We start from the raw sequence: 27,525 nt of genomic DNA, 5'->3' as shown, positions 1-27,525 counted from the left end.
ATAACTTTATTCTTCTATACCGCCATAGTCGTGAGACTTCTAGGCGGTTCACACTGAAGAGAGCTGGACAGTCAGCGAGTTACAATATGTTGAAGTCCGGGATACAGTGTATAGAATCTTACAGTCTTAGAAAAAGGCAGAGAGATACAGCAAACAGAGTCTTAAAAAGGCAGCAAAATTAATGTTGGGCATTTCAGACTTAAAAACTGGAGAGGATATATGTAGTGTTAGATGTAGATACTTTATTAGGTGGAGATTTTGTCGAATAAGGCCGTTTTTATGGCTTTTCTAAAGGCCTTATATGTCAGTCTTGCTCCATTTATGTAGCTGTCTAACCAGTGTTGTCGTTTGCTTGGTACATGAAAGTTCTATCCAGGAAGGTTTTGTATCTGCAGCCGGTAATGCTTGGGTATGCGAATAGGTTGCTTTTTCTGGTTTGTCTTGTAGGACTGTATAGAGTGAAGTGAGGTAGCAGGTAGGTAGGAGCTAGTCCCCAAACCAGTTTGAAACATATACAAGAGAACTTGAAAATTATTCGTGCCTCCATTGGCAGCCAGTGAAGCAGTCTGTAGTAGGGGCTAACATGGTCGCTCTTTTTTAATCCAAATATCAAGCGGACCGCTGTGTTTTGGACAATCCTAAGTTTCCTTACGGGTTTTTTCGGTATACCCATATAAACAATATTGCAGTAGTCCAGTGTTGAAAGCACTAGTGATTGCACTAGTAGTCTAAATGATAGAGGGTCGAAATATTTTTTGATGGACCTTAATTTCCACAGTGTCAGGAAACATTTTTTTACTACTATGTTCGGGTGTTCCACCATTGTCAAGTGTGTGTCTAGTGCGACTCCCAATATTTTTATTGTTTTGGTAATTGGGTACGCATGATCTTTTATATGTAACGTTGTATTGGGAATTTTGTCTGTTGGGCTTGCGAGGAAGACTTTTGTTTTTTCTGTGTTTAGTTTCAGCTTGAAGTTTATTGTCCAGTGTTTTATTTCGGTCATAATTTGAGAAATGGACAAGATAGCTAAAATTGTTGATCGCCTCTTGCAAAAGAGAATCTATAAAGATTCCAAGATAGAGGGACTAACAGAGAGAAGACGCCAAAGAGAGTTTTGAAAATGACACAGGCACATTTGAACTGGACTCTACAATCTGCATTGGCTTCCCGTATATTTTAAAGTAATGGTGTCGCATGATCAAACTTACATTTCCTGAAAATCAATCTGGCAGCAGTGTTCTGGATCAGTTGTTTTGTAATACCATGATAGAGAGCGTTACAGTAGTCGATATGAGATAAAATAATCGACTGAACCAGAATGGAAAAATGTTGTTGATGGAAAAGATGTCTGACTTTCCTCAGCATGGCATTACATATAGACACACGGCAGCATGGCAAACATGGCATTACATATAGCATGACAACCAGCCCCTATCTCAGCAGCACCTTAACCAACAGTTCTAGCCTCTGGGCTTGCTTGTTCACAAAGAAGGGAAAAAAAACTTCAGCAAAATTTCAGTTTCAAGCATTTCAGTTTCCATAGAATAAATGTCATTCCCAGAATCTCCTTCATAATAGTCCATGGCCTCTTCTGAGTCTAAACTCTCTCAAGTTTCATTAGACATTTCACAATCATTACAAGTAGCTCTAACCTGTACCTTTGGCTGAAGTAAACTGCTTCTGGTTCTTGGGACTAGTCAAGTTTTCTCCTAAGATTTCCTTTCCAGCTTGGGTTGGTTCCGTGGCTGCCTCTCTTGTGGGCACTGCTGCTGGCCCTTATAAGCCTCATGATAACGAGCTGCAGGTATGGCTTGTTCCTGACCAAAGTGGAGACGAGAATGTTCTTGGTGTTGCCTTGAACTGGGTCCCCCATGAATGTTGTGAGTTATCCAATAAACATTCCCCCTAGGAACAATGGTTCCAGCACTGTTGGTTCCACCTGACTCTAATTCCCCATTCCATAACCTAGGTGAAAACAAATGGGTTTTCTGCTGCTCCTTACTGGACCTTCCCTGACTGGTTCTGGGCTGTGTCAGTAGTGTATTTTCATTTTGGGTCTACATTTTCCTTTGCCTAGTACTTGACACAGGCGCTTTCCTACTACCCTACCACCCTATGACAATACCTATATAAAATATACCATTATATGTTAGAATGATCTAAGTACTTTACCACTACAGAATACAGCAGAGTCCCCAGCCCAAACTTTCTAACTGCCGATGCCAAGTCTCTTCTCAGAGCCCAATATATCTTGTCACTTTCCTCTGAACTGCTTCAAGTCTTTCTATTTCCTTAGACACACCTGGCCTCCAAAAGTGAACACAATAATCCAAGTGAGTCACAATGGCATTTGACAAACCTAAAGCAGGAATACAACACGAACTACTGCAGAGAGGCCTTTGGAAATATGGCAGAGCCCTAAGACACTCAGAGAGACAGTTCAACAGAGTTCAGGGGGAGAGGAAGGGGGGGGGGACAACAGCACCTTAAGACACACAAAGTATGAACACAGCACGGACTGCTGATCAGGGGAGAGAGCAATGTCCTAAGACCGCTGAACTTTAGAGGAAAACATGGCAGTACAATGAGACACCCACACAGACAGGTCAGCAGAGACTTCAGGGGAAGGGGAGAGAGCAGCACTCTAAGATACCCAAAGCAGGAATACAGTATAGACTTTTGAACAGAGACCTGGAGGGAGAAGATATTTGTTCAGAATGGGTTGTTCCGAAAACATGAATTCTTATTAGGCTGCAACCAACTGATTTGGATTTGATCTAAGCATTAAATAAAAAATTGTATTTTAATATAGAGTTTTCGTGGACACTCTCATGTGTAGAAAGTGGGCAGTTGGGGGGTAGACTTGTTCCTGGAATGATTGGAGAGGGGGCTCTAAGTAAATGTTAATCTTTCCCTCCAGCATCTGTTTGTTTGGCTAACTTCTGCAGTGAAAGAACTTTGTACTCCAAATCTCTGGCACACTACCCTACTTGCAGTACAGGTGGGCCTGGCCAGAGGTGCCCAGATGTGAGGCAGGGTGGTTAAAAGCAGCATGAGGGCCCATTCCTGATCTGGACAAACCCTCCCCCCCCCTGCAGCTGGGCAGTAGCCAAAGCAATGCTGGCTGTTACTGGTCTGGGAGTGCCTTGAACTGGGCAGTGATGGAAGGAGCCTCTTTCGGTCAGGGACTCCATGCAGAGAGCCATTCCAGGAGGGAGATTTTGTGGCATCCTGGATTTCTGCCAACCTCATGCTGGTGCATTATGGGACCTGCAGTCCTGATTCCAATAGACAGAATCAGGGGGTACAAATATTCCACTGCTTTGGCATAGGAGTTTTAAACCAGGACAGGCCAAAGCGTCTCCCTCCTGGAATGGGTAACTTGCCAGCTCTGCAAAGGTAGTGCCAGGTTCCACTGCATGCTGCCCTCTTCTCTGGCACAGCCCAGATCACCACTGCCCCCTTACCTTAGTGAAATGGTGCCACTTTCGGTTGCGCAGCCAAGCACCAACACAGCTGCACTACCCCCCTACCGCCAACAGGTGGCGCCCGCGCTCCGGCCTCGGCCGGGAGCCAGAGCGAAAGCGAAAGCAGCGGCGGAGCCGGGAAAGGAAGAGAAGGAGGAGGGGGCAGAGCAGCCTCCACCCCTGCCGCTCGCTCCGTCGTTTCCCTGCACCGAGCTCGGGGCTCCAGCAGTCCGTCCTGCAGCTGGCAAACATGCATCGGGACATGGAGGAGGCGGTGCAGGTACCGGGGGGGGGGGAAGAAAGTGGAAGAGACAGTCAGAGGGAGGAGAGAAGAGAGGGGGAGAGGGAGCAAGGGAAAGGGGAAGCAGAAACAGTCAAGAAGGGGGAGAAGGTGGAAAGCAGAGGCAACCAGGACTAAGAGCAAAGCTTGGGTATCGGATCAAGGGGGCATAGGTAAACTGAGAGATGAGAAAGTGCATGTATGCAGAGGGACAGAAAGAAGGAGAGAAGGAGGAAGTGCAGAGCTCTGGGCTAACCGAGTTAGTTAAACATAATTTCAGAGCCCGGTCGAGACTTCTTGACATCCCTTCCTCCAGGCAGAGCAGCCAGATCACCACTGCATGTGCTGTGCCCCTCCAAAAAGTAGCCATGATCTCCATATCTACAGGGGAGGGTACTTAATACCCCATGGCCAAGACTCCAAAATAATTGCACATGGTCATGGCAGGGGGGGGGGGAATAATCACTGGACACAGGGACCCCTCCATGAACTTTGAGGGGAGTCAAGCAGGGAAGCTCAGGGAAATAGCCAAGAAGCTGCCCACACCGCACAAATGTCTCTTGCCTTGCCCACTGGCCTGCTCCTTGGCATATGGCTGTTAAGGTGTGACATTGCCATTATGGTGTCTCCTGAAGGTCAGGTGAAACCGTAATTCTGACTTGGATTTCTCCTGTGCAGGTTCCAGATACAAGAGTCGTGAGGAAAAAGATGACAACCATACAGCTGCTGACAAAACGTTTGCTTTGGATCGCCCACTCTTATTGTTCTCCCCGTCATAGAGACCTCTCCGGCTTTTCTCTTCGTTATATCAGGTTCCACTCTTTTCCTGAGGTCACTTGTTCCAGGGCTCAGCCACCTTTCTAACTGAAGATAGTACAGTCCTGGAAGAGGCTGGGGTAGAGTGGAGGGAATCGTCATCCCTGGAGACGCATCTAACCTGGGATAAGTTATGTACAGAGGTTCCTGTGTGGAGGAAGGGGCTGGATTAGAATCGATGACCTTTAGAGCCCCATCTTTACCAGACTCCCTCCTGCGACTCAGCTGTCTCTGACTTAATCTGCCTGAGGTCCTTTCCAGTCCTCTCTCTCTCTGGTTCTAGATGACCTCTGGGGTCCCAGCCAGTCCTAAGTCTCCATGGTTCTAGATGAACTCCTGAGGTCCCTTCCAGTTCTCTCCATCTCTTTAGAGAGCTCTCTCTAGTTCTAAATGACCTCTGGGGTCCCAGCCAGTCCTAAGTCTCCATGGTTCTAGATGAACTCCTGAGGTCCCTTCCAGTTCTCTCCATCTATCTCTAGAGAGCTCTTTCTGGTTCTAAATGACCTCTAGGGTCCCAGCCAGTCCTAAGTCTCCATAGTTCTAGATGAACTCCCAAGGTCTCTTCCAGTTCTCTCCATCTATCTCTAGAGAGCTCTTTCTGGTTCTAAATGACCTCTAGGGTCCCAGCCAGTCCTAACTCTCCATGGTTCTAGATGAACTCCTGAGGTCCCTTCCAGTTCTATCCATCTCTCTCTGGTTCTAAATGACCTCTAGGGTCCCAGCCAGTCCTAAGTCTCCATGGTTCTAGATGAACTCCTGAGGTCCCTTCCAGTTCTCGCCATCTCTCTCTGGTTCTAAATGACCTCTAGGGTCCCAGCCAGTCCTAAGTCTCCATGGTTCTAGATGAACTCCTGAGGTCCCTTCCAGTTCTCGCCATCTCTCTCTGGTTCTAAATGACCTCTAGGGTCCCAGCCAGTCCTAAGTCTCCATGGTTCTAGATGAACTCCTGAGGTCCCTTCCAGTTCTCTCCATCTCTCTCTGGTTCTAAATGACCTCTGGGGTCCCTTCCACATCTGCCTTTCTTTCTGATTTCTGGTGCCCCTTCCAGCCTTCTAGGACCCTAGATGACCTCTTGCGGGCCCTTCCAGCCCCATCTTTCCCACATTCTAGATAACTTCCCAAGATCCTGTCGAGTCCTATCCTCTCATAACTAGATGCTGAGGTGTCTTCCAGCCTTAACTTTCTCGGATTTCCCGAGGCCCTTCCCAATGTTCAACTTTCTTCAAGTTCAAGTTTCAAGTTTAATATTTATTTGATTAATCGCCTTGTCAATATTCAAGGCGATTTACACATGGATAAAAGTTACAGAATAAAAGAAATTTTAAAACAATTAAAAACTGACTAGACACAGACGATAACTAGACAAACTGGAAACAAAAGGAAGGTAGGGGAAGAAGTTACAATGTAATTGAGCAGAGTGGGAAGCCAAAAATGGAAAACACAAAAGGATGGGATGAAAAATAGTTGAATGTGAGGAAAAAAGACAGTTAGGTCCAAAATTTTGTTGAATATTGATTAAAAGGAACCAATGGTATTAGATTACAAAAGCATCGTTAAATAAGAAAGTTTTCAGTTTATTTTTAAATTTGTCTAGATTGATTTCTTCACGTAAATAGATGGGGAGAGAATTCCAAGTTTGGGGAGCTGTCACTGAGAATTCTGGATGGCCCAGAAGACCTTAAGGTCCCTTTTAGCTGCATCTTCCGATTCTAAATGACCTTATTACGTTACAAAGCTTTTTATATTCCGTCATAGCCCTTATGAGTTCCAGGCGGATTACAATAAAGAAGATGACCGGAAACAAACTCGGTTAAACAGGCAATCTTGAGAAAATTTCTAAAAACAATCAGTTCAAAAATTTCCTGAATAATAAAACTATTTTTAAAAGCTTTCTAAAATCTAATTAGTTTCTGATCTAACAGTGAGAGGAAGTTTATTCCAAATTATCGGGGCTTGATTACTAAAAGAAAAGCACAAAGTTGACGAACAGCTTAATTGATTTTGGTGATGGAAATTGTAAACAGAATTGATTTTGTTGTATATGACCAATCATTAAGGAAACTAAATCCAGCAAATAAGAAGGAGCTAGGCCATGTAAAATATTATAAACCAATACATGGAGCTTATAAGTTATCCTAGTAGAAATTGGTAACCTTATGAGTTCTTTACTTGTCCACTTGTTGATGGACTGGTTTTATGGCCAGCCTTATATTTTTATTTTGGGTTGTAAACTGTCTCCATTGAGTGACAAAGTGCCATAACAAAGGCATTATTCCACCTCTACTCAATGATGCCGTAGAATGTCTCCGGGGCTTCTGGCTGCAACTGGACCACTCTACACATGATGAGTTTGTAATATCACTTAAACATAACCCAGTAAGGAACAAAGGGCTAGATTCACTAAGCAAAACGATCATGTACCAATCGGTTTGCGAGCCCTTAACGACCAGATTTCCATCCGGCCCAATTCACTAAAGCCTCTAGCGATCCTCCCATGCAAATAGCCAAGCGATTGATTCACTAACAATTGTTGGCTATTTTGGGTCGGGTTTTACTATTGCCAAACCCGACTGCTGCAGAGTTACCGATTAACAAAAATGGGGGTCTAGGATAACTTATATTTCCTTTAATACAAATTTTCTCTGGCACCTAAAGTGCTTTAGAATATAAATAATTGGATTGATTAACACGTTTTTTTAGGCCTATAAGCAATGAAAGATAGAACTTATCCCCAAACTTTAGAATGAGGTTGAAGACTTTACTTTACTTTACTGAGAATTATGCCTATTTATGATACTTCAACCTCATTCTAAAGTTTGGGGATAAGTTCTATCTTTCATTGCTTATAGGCCTAAAAAAACGTGTTAATAAATCCAATTATTTATATTCTAAAGCACTTTAGGTGCCAGAGAAAATTTGTATTAAAGGAAATATAAGTTATCCTAGTTCCCCATTTTTGTTAATCTGTTTACATTAGATTGTGGGTTGGATAGTTTACAAATTTGATCCGCGGTAGTAGTCTGAGTTTCAATTTACGTGATAGGATCAATTATTGATAGGTGAATTGGGGTAACTGAGTTACCGTCAGGTCTGCAGGTATTTTGACAGGCCTGCCTGTCTTTTCTATTCATTTTTTTCCATGGCACAGATATTTTGCGTGTGTTACACACGCAAAATATCTGCCCCATAAAAAAAAAGGCAGGAAAGCTTGTCAAAAATGTTAAAAAAAAAAAAAAGTCACGATGCCCCCCCCACGCGCCGATGCCCCACAAAAGGCAGGAGGGTTGCCAACTCCCTCCTGCCATGTTACCCCCTGATCTTGTCTGGCTGGGTCTGGCCCGACCCACCTCCCTCCCTGTTTCAAAATCTACCCACCCATAAACAAACTGCAGGAGAGATGCCAACTCCCTCCTGCCACCCCCTACCCATTCCAAGCCCCCTTGCCACCCCCCCTCCCCGTACCTTTAACGGAGCAGGAGGGATGCTCAATCCCTCCTGCTCCAATGACTCCAGCGAAGACTCTGAGGCCCCACCCCGGCGCATCATGTGATGCACAGGGCGGGGCCTAAGGCCGTGATTGGCTCAGGCTCCTACCTTGGGAGGGGCCAGGGGCGCCTGAGCCAATCGGAGACTTCCTTAGGGCTGAGCCTAAGGAAGTCCCTGATTGGTCAAAGCAATAGCCAATCAGGGACTTCCTAAGGCTCAGCCCTAAGGAAGTCCATGATTGGCTCAGGCGCCCCAGGCCCCTCCCAAGGTGGGAGCCTGAGCTAATCAGAACCTTATGCTCCTCCCTGTGTATCACATGATGAGGTGGGGCCTAAGGCCTCAGAGTCATCGCTGGAGTCATGGGAGCAGGAGGGGTTGAGCATCCCTCCTGCTCCATTAAAAGTACGGGGGGGGGGGAGGTGGAAAGGGGGTTTGGAATGGGTAGGGGGGTGGCAGGAGGGAGATGGCATCCCTCCTGCAGTTTGTTGGGTGGGTGACTTTTGATTTTGAAACAGGGAGGGAGGTGGGCCAGGCCAGACCAGGGGGATAACATGGCAGGAGGGAGTTGGCAACCCTCTTGCCTTTGTGGGGCATCGGTGCGTTGGGGGGGGTGGGGGCAGCGACTTTTTTTAAAAAAAAATTTCTTTTTTTAAACTTTTTTGTCGGGCAGGGAGCCTGTGGTTTGAACCCACTTTAATCAGCAGGTTAAAACCACGGGCTCCCAATTTGGGAAGGGCAAGAGAGATTCGGGGCGAGAACGGGAGAGTCAGGGCAGGCAGATTCGGAGCACAGCTTCGGGGCAGCAAAGAGCAGGCTACGGTGCCCGATCTCTCTTCCCTGCTCCCGGACTCTTCTGCTCTCTGCCGCCATTCTCCGCAGTGCAGGCCCGCTTTAAAACCACGGGCTTGCACTGCAGGAAACGGTGACAGAGAGCAGGAGAGTCCGGGAGCAGGCAAGAGAGATCTGGGCTGGGCTGAGCCCTGACAGCAGTGACGGGGATCGCTCTTGGCATGGGTAGGGGGCGTGCTAACTATCATCCCCATTTGCATGCAGGCCTTTACTGAATCAGTCGGCCGGCATGCAATGGGAAACGGATCGTGCACGGTTTGGAGGTTTAGTGAATCCTGCCCATAGACAAGTACCAATTGTGACCGGGCGTGGCCGGTTGGACACGACCAGGGGCCAATACCCTAAGCCAGACAGACAGACCTCGGCTGAGCGAAAGCGACTGCAATAAAGTTCAAAAATATTGTAAAACACCCGTGTGCCACAAAAGAAATCTTTATTTCACACCAGACTTGGTGCATTTAACTCAAGTTAGTAGCAATTCAAAATGAGTTCCCAAAAATACAAGCAAACAATAGTCCTTGCACAAAATACAAACAAAAACAATCCCTTTGTTGCCTTTATTTGGCTTATTGCCAGCCACTGGCTTCTATTTCAGCCTTTTAATGGCCCTTTCAGAGGTTCTCAGGCCACACTGGACTAGACCCTTCCCAGCCCAGCCACTCTTTGCTACCTGACTTGTTCAAACAGCTTTTGCTATGATTTCTTATAAGTCTTTTCACTGGGGAAAAGTTCACCTTGGGGTTTTCTTAGCCAAAATATCCCCAGAGGTGTTGGGATCTGTACCCACCCTGTAGATTTTGGTGTACAAAAATCCCAACCAAGATCCCACGTGATTTTGAAAAAAAAAAAAACCAGTTCCCCAGTGTCCTGTGGCCAGCAGTGTTTTAAGTAACCAATTTTTCCTGCACTGCCCCAAACAGCATAACAGAAAACCAAAACTCAGTCCTGCTTGGATTTAGGCTGTGCAGTTTTCCCTGCCAGTTCCATACAAGTGAAAAAAAAACCTCTTTCAGCCAGAGGCTTTAAATAATACAGCCTGGCTAGTCTGGAATCGTCACCAATAATTTCCCTTTGATAAACTCCAAACTTTTTGTACTGTTCCTCAGCCCCACTCCATTAAATCAGGGTCAGTAGCGTATGAAAAATCCTCATTCATTTCTACATCATCTTCATTTATGAATGAGTCCTCAATAAAATCCTCCCAATCTTGAGGTCCTACCTGCCCTTCTGAAGTATAAGGCTCTGATGCACTTCTGTTTCCTTGTAGAGAAGGTCTGGTTCCCTTCTCTTTCCCTGCTGGGTTTCTCCTGGGTGGCTGCCTGCAACAAGGAACCACCTCCCTTTTCTCTCTCAGTGGCTAATTGCCTGTGCTGAAGTGCAGGTGTGCCCTTAGTTCTGGCTAATTCTGAACTTAGGTGCTTGTTGAGCTGGCTCAAACCACTTCTGGATTTGCCAGTCCTGGCTTTAGGAATTCTCTGCCCTTGGCCTGATTGGATTTGTAGTCCTGTTACCTTGCTTTTCACTTGCTGCTTAGAAACAGGTAAACAGGCATGAGGAGTCCCTATCTCCTTCTGTGCACTGCTATGCAAAGGCATTTTCTTTCTTGGCAGAGCCCTAGGAGGAATTTTAGGCTTATCTACTGTTTTCTCCTGGGACAATTCCCTACTTTGCTCCTCAGTTCTGGGGCACTGCAAGGATTCCTTTTCCTTCACAGGGGGTTCCCTGTGACACAATCCAACAGTTCCTCTCTATTTCAAGACTGTATTGTGAGGAATGAGTTTGTAAGGCATTCTGCGTTGCTTGATTTTATTAAAGGGGATTCAAAGGCTCCTGGATTAGGTGGCCAAGTGGTCCAGACTCTCCATTTAGTGGCTGTACAGTAAAGTTAAGGTTTAAGGGGTTACTCAATTTAGGGACAGAGTGTTCTCCTTTGCTGTTCTTCAAAGGACCTATTTTGTGCTGAAGAAGGGGGAAAGGGTGAGGTTAGTGAATAAGTGGCATGGCCACAGAATGAGATTTTTTCAAGATAGAAGCAGAGTGCGCTCGCTTTCAGCTAGTAACAGAAATGTAAAAGCATTTCCCCTCCCCCTCTCCCCACAGCTGGAGAAGAGCGTGCGGCGACTGCGTGAGAAGTTCCACGGGAAGGTGAGCGTGGAGAAGGCCGTGGTCCTGATGAGGAGGTTTGTAAACAATCACGACCTGGTTTGCAAGTACATTATCTTATACAAGGAGCGTAACACAGGTGAGCACATCCTTCCCAGGAGTGGGGAGAGGGAGGTTTAAATTGGGGTGCCTATCACATAATTACTGGGGCCTTGGTACGGAGAAATTGTTCCCTGTACAGTACATCAGCTTTGATAACACCCTTCCACATCCCTCCACTCTTCTAACTTTTCTCTATCCCAAGATTTCTCCCTCCACCTCCCCATTCTAAGACATCTCTCCCTCCAACTTCCTATCCCTCCTTTCTTCTATCTCCTCTCTTCTCTCCAAACTAAACCTTCTCTCCTTCCAGCTCCCCTCTCCTCTCTTGTACCATTCAGGAATGAATCTGTTTTTAAGAGGAGATGGGAGGTGATATGGGAAGAAATGAACGGGGAACAGAGAAAGAAGGTAGAGGATGGTGATGGTCATAATGCTTGTGTTGTTGATTTAGAAATGGACAGTGAAGAAATAGAGTCCTTGAAGGATGACCCGATAGCCCAGGTAAGATTCCTTTTTAGGTATCCTTATCAAACCCAAACTTCCTCAGGGGCTCTACAAGGTGCCCAACCCAAAGAGCTAAGACAATTTGTTTCATTCCAGGCCTCCCTCCCACCCCAGCTGTATGAGTAAAATGTTTGCTGATGTCAACCCTCTGCTTGAAGTGACTTGGTGTTCAGTGCCAGGTTTTAATCAACACCACTGACCACAGACAGATGTTCTACATCTGTTCAGCATTAGGCACATGGCATTTCCATGTGGGTGTGGTGTGACTTAGGGTTGTCCGGGGAGAGGCTGAACCCACTTGTAACATTCGTGGGGTCTTGCCGACCCCATCACCTCAATCCAGATAATCTCGGAGCTCAGTACTCTGATTTTTGTATTTTCCTCTGCAGGGTGTGGTGGAGAAGCTGAAAAAAGAGGAAGAGGAGAAAAAGGTGGGTTCAACACCCCCTTCCCCCTCGCTGCCACAAAACTCCCTTCCCCCACAGTATCTTCTTCAAGAATGCTACCCCTAGTACATTCCTTCCCAATTCACATTATTAACTGAGCCCCTCTGTATCTTGTTCAATAAGGGTGTTATAATATTCCTGTGTGTCCCCAGTTTTCCTCTGATTTACATTACTATTTGACCCCCCTCCCCTGTTATGCTCTTGTTATATTTCTGTGTGCCCCCAGTATCCTTCAGATTTACATTATTATCTGACGCCCACTATATCTTGTTCAATAATACTATTATAATATTCCTGTGTACCTTCTGAATTCCTCCTATTCAAGTTATTATCTGATCCCTATTGTATCTTGTTTAATAATGTTGTTATAATATTCCTGTGTACCTTCTGAATTCCTCCAGTTCACGTTATTTTATAACCCCCTACAATGCACCCCCCTCAAAGCAACCCCCCAATATAACCCCCCTCAAAGCACCACCAGATATCACTCATCCTCTAGCAATACAATAATTATTCTTCTCTCTCCATGTTCCACTTTTCTTCCAGAATCCCCCCAAAAAGATGAATAAGGACAAGGACATCCAGGTGATATATTTTTCTGTATTAAATCCTCTGTATGAAAAGTAAATTCCTGTTCAGCCCATACGCTGGCAGGGATGAGCATCAATCTTACGTCTGGGTAGCTGAAATTCTCCTGCTGTGCAGGGATCGGACATGGAAGCATATGGAGCGGCTTTTGAGTGGGTCCCACAGGGGGATTTAAAAACTGGACAAATGATAGATGACAGAGGCTGGTGGAGGAGACTGAGCAGTGTGCACGGAAAATAATGTTTGGTTTATGCATCGTTTTTAGATTCTTTTTGCCAATTTTGGACATTTTTTAGTTCATTTCAGAAATTAATCACATTTAACACGCTTTCAAGCATTGTAAATCAACATTTCTCACATTAATTCAGAGGTTTTGTAGACGTCAGTTGGATTGAGGGCCTGCCTCTTATTTGCATACATTTTTCTGAAATGAAATGAACCCTAATAGTGGAGCACCTCAGAAATCAGTCTTGGGGCAGGTTCTCGTCAACATCCCTATGAGTGACATTGTCTAGAGATCTGAATTGAAGTTTGCCCTTTCCTGGAAGGCGTCAAGATTTGCAAGAGACTTGGCGCACCAGAGGGTATAGGAAGAATGAGAAGAGGCCTAAGAAAGCATGACTGCTAAAATTCAGTACACAAAGTGGGTCCAGAAATCCAAAGGGGCAGAAGAACCGATGTGCATCAACCAGGATGGAGGCCATGAGGTAAGGAGCCGACCGTTGTGCATCGACCAGGAGAAAGGCTGCCGGGTAACAAGTAGAGCAGTAGATAAGGCACTAGCCAAATCCAGAAGAATGCTGGGGTGCACAAAGAGGAACATAACCAGCAGAATGGAGGAGGGAAAGTTGCTCTGTGCAGGGCGTTAATGAGGTCTCGCCTAGAATATTACGTCTCATTCTAGAGGCCATATCTCACACAGGATATAACGAGGCTGGAGCCAGCTTACATAGGGACATTTAGATACCTCAAATAACACTCAGAAAGGAAACTGTAGAACAGAGGGTCATGGGATGAGGCTCCGAGGTGGCGGAGGGTGATGGGGACAACCTAGTAGCTATCTTGAGACAAGCAGGAAAGATCTGTAGCTGCCTGGAAGCCCAGAGATCATCGTTATTGCACAGGAAGTAATGTGTACAGCAACCAGATGGGTTCATGTCTCTCCTCCCAGTTGCTATTCCTAGGGTTTTTTTTTCTTCAACTCCCATTGCAGAGTGGAGCGTGCCAGGCCACCTTATGCCATGATCCAGCCTGAGGGCCAGGCTGTCCAGTCCAGGTGTTACAGCACACCACCCCCACCTCGACCTGGGCTATTCTGTTTCGAGGGTGGAGGGGAGCCTGAGATTTGATGGGCTTAGGGGGCTGCAGAGGGATGATTCAATAGCCTCTAACTCTTCTTTCTTTCATTTTCTGGTCCCCTTAGGAGATTGCAGACAAGCTGAAAGTCCTTCCCCTGACACAGAAGAACCTCAAAATGTTCGACAATGCCAACAAGAACTTCATCCCTAACTGTGTCAAAATGTTTGCTTGCAAGCAGTGCGACAGCGTGTGGTGGAGGAGAGTGCCAGAGAGGAAGCAGGTGAGGAGGGAGAGGGACACGTTATAACAGTAAGACAGGCCCAGGATATGTAAAGGAGGGGGTCACCCAGTTGGACTTGGTTCATGTTTTCCGACCAGGTCAGGATGAAGAGTTGACCCAACTTCTGAGATGGGTCACTGCCTAAGGGGCAAGTCAAAGGGGCTTGTCCTTTTGTCTGTGGCTGGCTCTTCAAGGTAGAGATCTTTAGGGTGAGAAGTGAATCTTTTAAGGAACTTTTAGCTGTGCTGATGTCAATTTGGGTTTTTTTTAATGTTGTAACCCACCTAGAATGTGCAATAGTGTGACGCGTATATTTTCAAATAAAGAAATAAGCATACCACAATGAATTTATTTATTGAATGTTTGATTTAAGCTATTGTTTGTCGATTTTTATGCTTGGCTCTCTATTGTATACTGGTTTGAAACTGCTGAATTCAGTTTGCTGTTGCCCATTTTGATACTGCTGGAAAGGTAGGAATGGCATTGTATAAAGTGATTCTGCTCCGAGGTTGCAGGGTGTCATTTTCTATTCTCGCTGCTATGTGTATTGAGCAGAGTTGCTTTTCCCTCGCTCCCACCACAGGTGTCCCGCTGTTTCAAGTGCAAGCAGAAGTATGACCCCATGCCCCAGGACAAGATGTGGGGCCTGGCTGAATTCCACTGTCCCTCCTGCAACCGGATGTTCAAGTAACAGAACCAAAAAATGATTACAGCTGTAAAAATGTCTTTCTGATATTTGGGGTTAGCTTGGGGATTCCTGTTGTTGCTGGTAGGGATTAGCTAAGGTTGGAGTTAAATAGCCATGAATCAGGAGTTTCAGACTATTCTCTTCCAATTGATGTCATCTAAGTAGCCTAAGTGGAAAGGTATCAATGTGGGCTATTGTTAAAATGTGTTATTATAACGCAGGCCCCATTTAATACAATGAAACCTAGTTACTAATAACATTACTGGGTCAGAGCAAAGGTCCATCAAGCCCAGTAGCCCGTCCTCACAGTGATCAATCCAGATCACTAGTACCTGGCCAAAACCCAAAGAGTAGCAACATTCCAGAATCTCAAAGAGGAAGAAAGATTCCTGAACCCTAAAGAATAACAACATTCCAGAATCTCAAAGAGGAAGAAAGATTCCTGAACCCTAAAGAATAACAACATTCCAGAATCTCAAAGAGGAAGCAAGGTTCTGGAACCCCAAAGAGTAACAACATTCCAGAATCTCAAAGAGGAAGTAAGATTCCCAAACCCTAAAGAGTAGCAGCATTTCACTCAGAATCTCAAAGAGGAAGCAAGATTCCCGAACCCTAAAGAGTAACAACATTCCAGAATCTCAAAGGGGAAGCAAGATTCCCGAACCCTAAAGAGTAACAACATTTCACTCAGAATCTCAAAGAGGAAGCAAGATTCCCGAACCCTAAAGAGTAACAACATTCCAGAATCTCAAAGGGGAAGCAAGATTCCCGAACCCTAAAGAGTAACAACATTTCACTCAGAATCTCAAAGAGGAAGCAAGATTCTGGAACCCTAAAGAGTAACAACATTCCAGAATCTCAAAGAGGAAGCAAGATTCCGGAACCCCAAAGAGTAGCAACATTCCACGCAGAATCTCAAAGGGAAAGCAAGGTTCTGGAACCCCAAAAGATTCTGGAACCCCAAAGAGTAGCAACATTCCAGAATCTCAAAGTGGAAGCAAGATTCCCGAACCCTAAAGAGTAACAACATTTCACTCAGAATCTCAAAGAGGAAGCAAGATTCTGGAACCCTAAAGAGTAACAACATTCCAGAATCTCAAAGAGGAAGCAAGATTCCGGAACCCCAAAGAGTAGCAACATTCCACGCAGAATCTCAAAGGGAAAGCAAGGTTCTGGAACCCCAAAAGATTCTGGAACCCCAAAGAGTAGCAACATTCCAGAATCTCAAAGTGGAAGCAAGATTCCCGAACCCTAAAGAGTAACAACATTTCACTCAGAATCTCAAAGAGGAAGCAAGATTCTGGAACCCTAAAGAGTAACAACATTCCAGAATCTCAAAGAGGAAGCAAGATTCCGGAACCCCAAAGAGTAGCAACATTCCACGCAGAATCTCAAAGGGAAAGCAAGGTTCTGGAACCCCAAAGAGTAGCAAAATTCCAGAATCTCAAAGAGCAAGCAAGGTTCCGGAACCCCAAAGAGTAGCAACATTCCACGTGGAATCCCGAGTAGCAACATTCCATGCTATCGATACAGGGCAAGCAGTGGGGGTAACAGTAAAATAACATGTCTTAACAGGAGTTTCTGTTGATAACTTTGCCCCTCAGTCTCTTCTACCTCCCCACCAAACCTATAATTCCCTAATAATAATACTGAGTCAAGTGGAAAAGATGTAAACCTTTTGTTCACTCTTTCCAAAAACTAGGGAGCACGCAATTTAAAACAAATTGAAGAAATATTTCTTTACTCGATGTGTAATTAAACTCTGGAATTTGTTGTCAGAGAATGTGGTGAAAGCAGTTAGCTTAGCAGGGTTAAAAAAAAAGAAGTCCCTTAACTATTATTAAGATGGACTTGGGAAAATCACTGCTTATTCCTAGGATAAGCAGGATAAAATCTGTGTTTCTATTTTGGGATCTTGCCATGTTCTTATGATCTGGATTGGCCACTGTTGGAAACAGGATATTGGGCTTGAATTCTTATGTTCTTATGTCTCTTTACCTTCTAGACTAGGGGTAGGCAATTCTGGTCCTCGAGAGCCAAGGGCAGGTCAGGTTTTCAGGATATCCACAATAAATAAATATGCATGAGATAGATTTGCATCTCAAGAAGGCAGTGCATGCAAATCCATCTCATACATATTCATGGTGGATATCCTGAAAACCTGACCTGCCCTTGGCTCTCGAGGACCGGAATTGCCTACTCCTGGTCTAGACCAAATATATCTGTTTTAACGTTGACCAAACGCTTGTCGGTGATGTCGATACTGAGGCTCAAACTTCACGGCACTGTAGGATTATATATGTTGATAGAGAGTTTCCCTGATATCCATTATTCATGCAGCAGTTTGTAAAGCAGGTCATAGAACCAGGGTCCCTTCCTGAAGAGCTTACCAACTGTGTCGGCCTTCAGTAGGTTGGATTCTTAATACATCTTAATATTTTAACATTTCTATTCTATTTTAAATATTGTCTGTATCTTTTTTTTACTTTCTATGCTGAACTTGCTGAATCTCAAATGATTTGCATTGTTTGTACAATGCTTAATTGTTGTGAACCACCTAGAACTTTTGGGTATGGTGGTATATAAAAATAAATTATTATTATTATTCTCCTGTCCTTAAGGAAATGAGAGTTGTAAACCAACAGTGATGGAGGCTGAACCCAGGGCAAAACAGGTCGAGTGTCAGCATACTCAGTTTATGGTCTTTTTCGCTTGTCTTTCCACAGGGGGTTTACACAGGTGGGGATTCCCTGCCCCTGCTTTTTGTGTAACATCCCAGTGTTACCAGATCGCATCATCCCACCGCGGAGATACTCAGGGCCCCGGAGCCGCAACCCACACAGCTGCTATGCAGAAGACTGTTTCAGTCGCAGAGGTAAGCTGGGTTTCTCCTCTCCCCCGCTAACTATGTGTAATGTAGCTATTTTAGGCTAACCTTTGCTATTACTTAAATAGTGATGAAAGGTGTACGCAACGCTCTGCATTTTGACATTTATAGACAGTCCCTGCTCGGAAGAGCTTACCATCTAACTTGGACAGACAGACATGACATAAAGGGTTGGGGATGCAGAACCCAAGGTGAGAGGAGTTAGCAGTTGAAAGCACTCTCAAAGAGGTGGGCTTTTAACTGGGCCTTGAACACTGCCAGAGATGGAGCCCGCCGTAGGGATTCTGGCAGCTTGTTCCAAGCATACGGTGCAGCAAGGCAGAAGGGACGGAGTCTGGAATTGGTAGTTGAAGAATAGGGCACAGAAAGGAGGGGCTTACCAGCTGAACAGAGCTCACGGAGGGGGTCATAGGGGGAGATAAGAGAGATAGTGAGGGGCAGCTGAGTGAGTGCATTTGTAGGTCAGTAAGAGGAATTTGAATTGTAGTCTGAAATGGATGGGATGCCAATGCAGTGACTTTAGAAGAGGGGTAACGTGAGCATAGCTGCTGTACCAGAATATAAGTCGTGCAGCCGAATTCTGGAGAGATTGGAGGGGAGCAAGATGGCTAAGCGGAAGGCCTGAGAGTAGGGAGTTGCAGTAGTCTAAGCGTGAGGTGACGAGGGTGTGGATAAGTGTTTTTCTCTTTTCTCTTCCTTCATAGAGCCCCACATTCCTGGGACCCATTGCGCTCACCCTCGCAATCGGTTAAGAAACAACCTACCTAAGGTTTTGTATCCTAGCAACAACCATGTGTCCACAGGCTCCACCGTGGCCACTTGCCTCAGCCAGGGCAGCCTATATATTGGCGACATTGATGATATCATCCTGGAAGACCTCCAAGAAGAGGATGAGAGCTCTGGATCAGACGACAGCGACACCTAAAGGAAGGGGAGAAGGGTTGGTGGCTGGGTGTGAGCTCAGGTGTTACGGAACCAACCTAGCTGCTGAAGGTCAATCTCTTTTGAATGTGTGTGTAGGGAAGCAGTCTGCCCCCCCTCCACCCATCACTGGTAGTATTTGAAAGTTATATTTTACTTCAATGCTTTTGATATGTGTTTGCAAATTAATGCTATATATTCAGCCTTTGAGGTGGAAAAATTGAATTTTATTTGTAATTTTTGTGTTTAGGTTTGAGTAAGAATGGTTCTGGGACAACATAACCTGGGAGACAATAAGACTCTATCCATACAAAGTCAATTGAAAAAAGCTTTATCTGTGGGACATAATCATCCCAGTGATACTAATGTAACATTCCCCTGGGGATCTGTTATCTTTATTAAGTTATGTATATTTTTTTTTAACTGTTACCCTTTCCTTCCCAGTCTTCCCCTGTGATGGAGACTACTGTTCTGGGTGTCAAACGCAAGTTGGATGCATTCCTTCTTGCTAATCATATTGAGGGATACGGGAAATCCGGGTCTCCATAAAGGAGTACCTAAATGGGCCTCCGCGTGTGCGGATCGCCGGACTAGATAGACCTAGGTCTGATCCGGAGAAGGCATTTCTTATGTTATGTTCTTATGCTTCCATGAAAATCAATTGTAAGTTGATAGTGTTTCTGTCACTTTTTTTCTTGTATTCCGCCGCTTTTTTGTTCATAGATATCAATGGAAATTAGACCAAGTCAGGATCTGGATAACCATCTGGGCCCAGTGCTTGCCATAGGGGAACAATTGCTATTTTTAAGAACATAAGGGAATGGCTGGGAAATTTGACCATGGTATTGTGCCACTCCCTAGGAAAGGGTAAGATGCTCCATTAAAATTATTCTGCAGTGAGAAGGATGAGAGGAGGCACTCATTCCAGTTCATCGGGGAGAATCTAACTCGATTCTGGTTTCACTCCCAGTGCTGTTCTGGGAGTTGTAGTTTTACAGTTCTTCTGAAGGAAAAAAACAACAGAAGCAGCCATGAAATTCATAGATGTGGGGTCTGGAGGTGAAACCAGGGCTGGCCTTAGGGAATCCCCAACGGCCTGGTGGTGCCTCTGTCTTGCAACATTTACATATTATCTGAGGAAAGGCTATCTTTCTCAGTTCCCAGAGAGAGTCTGGCCCAGTGTCATGCACATTTCAAAATATTCCTGGGTTACAGGTGTGGGGGGGGGGGGTAGAAAAGCTGTGTTTAGTTTCTGTTTGTTCTTTAAACAGTCCAACTGAATTTAAGGACCATAAGTGACACCATCGCACAACACTGGTGTCTGACAGATTCCCGTTAGCAGGGGATGGGGAGATCCAGTTTACAGAGCAGCCGCCCCTTCCCCTCGCCAATTAATATATAATGTGTGTTCTTTCTATGAATATGTAGGAGTCTGTATTCGAAGCACCTATCCAAGTTTGAGCAGCTGCTATCTGGAGGAGTGCCGGTCTCCAGATAGTGCCAGGGCAGAGCTTGTCTGGAGCTGGCGGTCATCTGTTTAGCGGTGACATTCCGTGCTGCCATAACCAGACAATCCCACCAGCTTACCGCTCTGCCTTAGGCACTGCAGCTGAATATCTGAACGTTTTTTCCCTCTTGGTGGCTGGTGTTTTAAACAAATGCTGACCCCCAAAGGGCTCAAAATTGGGAGGGGGGAACCTAAATTCTATTCCACTTGTACAGTTTCTATAATGTCTGGGTTAATCTTTTAATAGTATATGAAAATAAAAGATGTTACGGATATGCATAGATGCATTAAAAAATATACATTTACATATTTTTTCATGTAGATGTATATACTGTAGATGTATATATGTGAATTTTTATCCCTGTTTTATTTTTTGGGAAAAATCACTGTTTTGTTTGGTCTCTGTCCATAAAATTGCATAAAGTTGTATTATTTTAAAAAAACAAAACAGGAACTAGATTTTTGGCTGAACAAAGGAACTATTACCCTCCCAGTGGGCATTAGTCCAGCCAGGTCTCCAGCTTTACCATGTGATCAACTCTGGACCAATCGGAAATGTTATCACTGATCTTAAGGTTTTCTAATGCATACTGTAGGTAGACAGGTTTGCTAGACTAATGCTTCATATACAAAACACAGGTGTTCAGTGCGTTGCTTTGAGTCTGGGGCACTGCCTTCTGGTTTCTGATCTATAAAAGGGCTGTGGCCCCTTCTTAAAGTCTGTAGATAAATAAATTGCACAGATATGGCTAAAGCTTCCTGGCTGCAGTGTTTGCTTTCTAAATTTAAAAAATGTCTTTTGAGAAACAGTGTGTTAACGTGTGTGTTTGCAAACCAGGTCAGCATGAGGGCCTTCGGGGGAACAATCACGTTATCAGGAGACCATTTAAGGAGTTTCGTACGAGCTGAGAACAGCACAAACAAGTTCACATCATTTCAACTCAAGGCGGTGCACCAAGCTGTCGCCAACTAGCGCCGGGTTTTTAAAAAAATAAAGTTGAAAGATTTTCCTTCCTCGGGAAAAGTTGTGTCAGGTTTGGAAGATGTCGTCATGCCCTCCCTTCCCCTCATAAAGTCTAGGGGACAATCTTCATAGGAGGATTGTTCGGAATAAGGAGTTAGTGGCTTTCAAGGATAAGAGTGTTTAAAATTGGCAGAATAGAAATTTGGCTGTAGGGTTTTATTGTTGGTTTTTTTTCTGAGGCCTTTTGATTTTCGACCATTGTTGCGTACAGCTTGTTCCTATAAACATTTTAGAACTCGGCTGAAAACTTATCTCTTTTCAGAATATTTGGCCAAATAGTTCTATGGTGTTTCCTCTGTTATTATTATTTATAATCTTTTGTAAACCACGTTGAACTTATGGTTACCTGTTATGTTATGTTGAAGTAGGGTGATGGTGGATCAGGTTGGGGTCATAGCCTTCATTACCGGGCATCTTACCCTTGGCCCTCTGGTTGGAGTGAAGAGGAAAGTTTAAGGGAGTAACAGATTTATTTGGGATGGTTAAAGGGGATGAAAGGGGACAGTGAGAGGTTAAACAGGACTTATGGTGGCAGATACGACTCTAGCTGGATAGTCCGTACAGGTCTTAATCCGCTGCCATTTATTATGCCACTGCGTACCTGAAGCATGAGAAAAGAGCTGTGTCTTTATGCCTGTTTAACCCTACACATGAGCAAGGATGACCTTAGGATGATGATGCAGGCAGCAGTGTTAACAAGGATCAATTATCACAGATATAACTCTGCTCCGATGCAAATCACGCAGTGGTAATTGTGGTTACATTACATCAGTGTCTTTTATTCCGCCAATACCTTGCGGATTACAAAAGAGGTGATCTGGACATACCCAGTGAATTTACAAGATAGTTAATTAGATGATAATTGTAAACCGTTTAGGTATGTCTTTGTTAAAACTTAGGATCCGGGGGTAGATTGAAAAGGTCAGTTAGATCATTTGCTAGATTTGACAAATTTCCTGAATAATATGGTTTTTCATTCTTTCCTGTATTTGTGTGCTGTGATCAGCAGGTTGGAGAGGTGGTGGTCTGGTTTCGCTGCTTGGGTGGCAAGTAGGCCGTCGTATGCCTCTCCCTTGCTACTTGTTTGGTTTTACCATCATCAGCACTGTCTTCAAAGAGTAGGCCCCTCCGCGGAACTCGGCCCAGTACACGCCATCCTGGAAGCGGCTTCGGTAATGGCCCCCTTTGTACCAAACTCCATTCAGGTTGGAATGGGCACACATGTTATACCACCAGCCTCCCTTCTGGTAATGGGCACAGTTCCCTTTAAAACAAAAAAAAAAGAAAGGTAGAATGCATTGGGCAGGTGATTGTGAAACCTTCCCTTTGCTGAGCCCCTGCTATTGTGGCATCACAGTATCCTTTCTGTGACATCACTAAGGCATCTTTCTACAGCTGGATAAGCTAATCTCTCTCCATCCTCAAACTATTCCTACAATAACCCACCTTATATCACGCTTCCTGTGACATCATAATATTGCTGATAACCTCACAGCATTAGATCGTAGCATGTTGCATCTTGTTACCTGAGTAGGCATCCCGGTCATTGTCCAAGGTGCTGAACTGCTTGTTAGCATGCCAGGAGAGGGAATCACCAGAATTGCCCTGGTACTGGCCCAGCCGCAGCCGGTAGAAGTCACTCTCTGGTCCCACGGTGAAATGGTCATATTCGGCTTGGACCTGCCGGCCCTTCCAGTCCTCAAGAAGGATCAGGAGCTTGTAATTATCTTGACTGGTCAACCAGTAAAGGTTCTCCAGTCCTAGCCAGTGCTCCCCATCTATATTCCCAAAGCCTTGCTGGAAAGAGAGAGAAATGGAAGATTGACCTGGGGAAGGGGTGGGGGGGCTTCTTTTACATAGTGAGGATTCACTGCAGTCTACGAGAATCCCATATGTTTATTCTTTATAGTTTAGGGACATAATACACTCAAACATCAGATCACAAGTGCAGTTAAAACTAAAGGTGATTTACTGAGCTTTCATAAGGTCACTCCTTCATTTGTGCCAGCTATAGGCACCCAGCAAACATAGGTGACAGATGCAGTGCAATCTTGTCTGACCAAATTCCTACAACTAAATCATAACTTTCACCCCCTTTTCATGCCATTTCCCCACTTAGCTGGGGGAGGGAGAAATGGGGGTAGAAAGACGCCCAGACTCTCACCTTGTACTGCTCCCAGGTGGTGAAAAAGTTGACGGAGCCATCCTGCCGCCTCTGGATCACGGTCCAGCCGCCTCCCTCTCGCTCCTGCTCACACCACACCTGCATCATTTGGTTCCCAGGTTCAGGCTTCACCAGGTACAGGCCGCTGGCTGCAGCCTGCCCATTCTGCAGAGCATCCAAGCAGTCTCTCCAGGGACCTGTAATAGGAGAGAGGGAGAGAGAGCCAGCCAGAAGAAGCGTTACTGCTGTGATGGGACCAAGGATCCACTTCATACAACACAGTAAAAGACAGATCAGACCTCATTTAGAATATTGTGTACAATTCTGGAGTCCCCACCTTCAAAAAGATATAAAAAGGATGGAGTTGGTCCAGAGGAAGGCTACTAAAATGGTGCGTGGTCTTCGTCATAAGGCGAATGGGGACAGACTTAAAGATCTCAATCTGTATACTTTGGAGGAAAGGCGGGAGAGGGGAGATATGATAGAGACGTTTAAATACCTATGTGGCGTAAATGCGCATGAGTCGAGTCTCTTTCATTTGAAAGGAAGCTGCAATGAGAGGGCATAGGATGAAGTGAAGAGGTGATAGGCTCCGGAGTAATCTGAGGAAATACTTTTTTTTCCAGAAAGGTTGGTAGTCTCCCGGAAGAGGTGGTGGAAACAGACTGTGTCTGAATTCAAGAGGGCCTGGGATAGGTACGTGGGATTTCTTAGAGAGAGAAAGAGAGAATGGTTAGTGCGGATGGGCAGACTGGATGTGCCATTTGGACTTTATCTGCTGTCACGTTTCTATGTTTCACAATATGACACAGGTCATATGAGCATTGGAAGCAGAGAAAGAGTGAGAGAGAGAGAGAGAGAGAGAGAAGTAATCATATACAGTGCTGTGTACAGTAATGGCATTTGCTTTTGAGGTGAAAGAAGCTTGTACAGCTTTGGATAGCAGCTCTCCCTCCAGCCCTCCAAAGCTACTTTGAATGTTGCTGTGATCATCATCCTTTATTTATTTATTTAAAAAATTTCTATACCGTTTTAAATCAAAACAGTTTACAAAATTGTTACATACATAAAATTTTACAGCAAATAAAACAAATGATCAAAACCTACGGAAAATCAGCAAACAGGGAAAATCACTACTTAAAGAAACAATTGTGTTTTAAGTCGTTTTCTGAATGTGCCCCTATCACCACATTTCTGTATTTGCCCAACAAGAAAGTTCCACAATCTCACCCCTACACAACAAAGAAGGAGCTTGTAAGAACAGCCAGTGGGGAATGCCAGAGTGTAAACCAGCCCAGAGCAAAAAGATGGAGACGGGGCTCAGGCGAATCCAAGTACGGTAGGTTGCTTGTTGCCTGATGCTGCTTGGCTTCTAGCCAAAGTGGCTTCCTGCCCGGAGAACAAGGGGCTGGACTGGTGACAACCAGAAAGAATACAGCCTTAGTTACTGAAACACAGAGCTAATCCCCACTAGAGGGCTTTGCACTCAGGTAAGACTTGGAACTGAGAGACCCCAGGACTGACATCGGGGGGGGGGAAGCAAACCAAGTATGGCCAAACTTCCCCCTGATATGCAGGTCTCTGGGCGTGGTCAAGCTGCATCCAGGGGTCCCATAGAGGGGCCCGGGAACACAACCAGAACCCCAGAAATGTGCATGAAAGAACTTCCTGGCAAAATACGGAGTTGGTTTGGAGGGTGGGGAATGGGCTGGAGCATCAGATTTGAAGAAATCATGGAATAAGCCCCAGAAAGTTTTGGGGGAGGGGCAGAGAATGTAAAACCCACTTAGACAACCTCCATTTATAGGTGGCACATAACTAATAATAAGGGCAGACTGGACAGGCGTGGAGAATCTTCAGCTGCCCTGACTTAGGATTGCCAGCTGGATCCAGATTCATCTGACAGGACTGATCTGGTCCTGGGTTTACCCCATTTCATGCAGGGATTTAGGTAATGCAATGGAGAAATCAGAACTACAAGTCCCTGCATTCAATGGGGTAAAACATGTACTGTCGGGCGAATCTGGAGCTAGTGGGCAACCCTACCCTGAACATCTATGCAAGGTTCTCAGTGAGCCCCCGCAGAAGAGCCGGACCCACATTCCTGTATGAGACTCGCTCAGGGTGGTTTTGACTGAATTCTCTGCAGTCGCTGCAGCTGTGAACCCCCAGAGGCCGATCCTCGGAGAGAGAAACTGAGAAGTGCTATCCCAGGTCCAGCCTGCTTTCAATTACAGCAAGCACGTATCAGACCACAGTCTGGCTGATTTTTTTTAGGTGGCAGTTATGTGAAGAATCCCCCTAAAAAGCCAGCACAGCAAGAGGGGGGAGGGAGCACGGATTTAGCAAGAGAGCGGGGAACATGTTCTTAATCCCTGAGCATCTGCAGAACAGGAGATTTCAAACAGAGGGAAGAGAAATCGCAAGATACCAGGGGGTGGCTATGCACAAAGGAAGCCACAAGACACCTAGTGGCCTTTGGGAGAGCGGGTGCTGCCACCCATTCTGCCCTAATTCTAAAAGGTGCCATACCCAAAATTCTGACTGGCATGCAAATTTACACACGCAGCTTATAGAATAAGGTCACTTGCACACATAACTTGACACCCAATTATTAATTATAATTGGCACAAAGTGGTACTAATTAGTTATGTGCATAATTACAGTCATAGTATTCGTGCTTAATAGAGGCTCAGGTTTATTATATTGGTTTATCTGCTTAGGGGCGCAAAGTCCATTCAAGTGGGTGCAATCAAATATGCATCATCCTGGCGGCTAACTTTAGGCGAGCTATAGAGAATTACCCTTATGGGGCAAGAAATACAGACGGCCACCAGGGAATTTCCCAAGACTAGGCATGATGATTCCCTGATAAGAGATGGACTAGGAGAAACGCCCCCTGTGATAGCACCCTGAGGAGAGACAGATGGGAGACCCCCCAAGAAGAACAGCCAGCCTACCTGCTAGCTTCCCACTGAAAGTAAGAAGGACAGAGACCATGCTTAATGAGTCCCTGATGGGTGACAGATGGGCAAGAATAAAAGGAGAGAGGCCACGCAAGCCCTGTGATCTCCAAAAAAAAGCTGAATTACTCCCCAACAAGAGCCAGCTGGATTGGAATAAGAAAGGAGGTTGTGTAGGATAGCCAGACGGTAAGGAGAAACGCCATGAAGAATATGTTCCTGTGGCGAGATAGACGGTAGAAAACTCACAGGGAAAAGACTAGATGGAAATGGCCAATGAAAAGTAGGGAGAGGTTACCTTTAACGAGATGAGCCAAAGTTGTCCTTCATGCTGTTTGTTGACCATCTTTCCATGGAGGGGGATGCTTCTAATAGGAATCTATCCCTCATTCCAGGTTAAACCACCAAACTGAACTAAGCTCTTCCCCCACCCTCTCCACCACCACTTTTACCTACTGCCCAGCTGTGGAAGCCACTCACCGGAGGAGTTTGTGCCTTTGGTGCTGGCTGAGGATCTCATGATTGTCACCTCCTTCTGGACACGCTGCTTCCGGTCCTGAGAAGAAGGACTTCCGTCCACTGCCTGACTCCTCGGCACCTCAGAGAGGGTCTTACTGGTGTTCCCTACCCCTGAGTCATAGGGGATTACGTTGACCAGTGGTGGCTCGATTGGGCCCTGAAAGGAAGGTGAGAGTCACTGTCTTGGGTATCTTTCAAACAACTGTGTAGAAAAGATCCCCAAACACCCCACAAGAGGTACCCTAAAATTCACTCTACAGAATTCAGAGGAGGAGGGAAAACCTGGCCTACTGGTTAAAAACTGTGAAATAGTCAAATCTCGGGGGCTGCATGCAATATCAAGATTTTACAAGAGGAGGAGATAGGTCATATTTGATGGCTCCCTGATCAGAGCCTGATTCAGGGGTTAAGAATTGAGAGTGACCATGAATTAGGAACGCCAGACAGCAACATGACAGAAAGGACTGAGGAGAAATGGTTCCCTGAAAAGAGCTAGAGGGAATGAGGCTATGAGTGACAGCTTCTTGATGAGAACCAGATGAAAAGACAGGAGAGAAGCTGTAAGCAGTGGAGGGAAAGGAGTGAGAAAGGAGGCTGTGTGCAACGGAGTGGGAAGGAGTGAAGATGGA

At 45.2% G+C, this 27,525-nt stretch overlaps 2 protein-coding genes across 5 annotated transcripts in view; one reads left to right on the top strand and one right to left on the bottom strand.

Moving 5' to 3' along the window:
- Positions 1-3,592: 3,592 nt before the first annotated feature.
- Positions 3,593-20,980, top strand: SHFL (shiftless antiviral inhibitor of ribosomal frameshifting). Of its 2 annotated transcripts, none has more exons than XM_033923539.1 (9): positions 3,593-3,750; positions 11,002-11,081; positions 11,558-11,607; positions 12,000-12,041; positions 12,603-12,641; positions 14,068-14,223; positions 14,807-14,910; positions 17,638-17,786; positions 18,503-20,980. In XM_033923539.1, the coding sequence occupies exons 3-9, from the start codon at positions 11,560-11,562 to the stop codon at positions 18,721-18,723; spliced, it is 759 nt and encodes a 252-aa protein (XP_033779430.1). In that variant the 5' UTR covers positions 3,593-3,750; positions 11,002-11,081; positions 11,558-11,559; the 3' UTR covers positions 18,724-20,980. The 2 variants fall into 2 exon arrangements, with proteins under 2 accessions (XP_033779430.1, XP_033779429.1); XM_033923538.1 differs by having other exon boundaries at positions 11,002-11,143.
- ANGPTL6 (angiopoietin like 6) overlaps positions 19,537-27,525 on the bottom strand; it is a 41,577-nt gene continuing 33,588 nt past the window's right edge. For all 3 annotated transcript variants that reach the window (XM_033923530.1, XM_033923532.1, XM_033923531.1), the window contains exons 3-6: positions 26,858-27,053; positions 23,415-23,611; positions 22,777-23,047; positions 19,537-22,514 (exon numbers count right to left, since the gene is read on the bottom strand). In XM_033923530.1, coding sequence (XP_033779421.1) covers positions 22,327-22,514; positions 22,777-23,047; positions 23,415-23,611; positions 26,858-27,053 — 852 coding nt within the window. In that variant the 3' untranslated portion in view covers positions 19,537-22,326. The remainder of the gene's footprint in view (positions 22,515-22,776; positions 23,048-23,414; positions 23,612-26,857; positions 27,054-27,525) is intronic.

The sequence above is a fragment of the Geotrypetes seraphini genome, chromosome 16 (assembly GCF_902459505.1).
Source record: "Geotrypetes seraphini chromosome 16, aGeoSer1.1, whole genome shotgun sequence".
NCBI lineage: Eukaryota > Metazoa > Chordata > Amphibia > Gymnophiona > Dermophiidae > Geotrypetes > Geotrypetes seraphini.
Note: the sequence above shows the minus strand (reverse complement) of the source record. Positions and strands in the feature narration are given on the sequence as shown.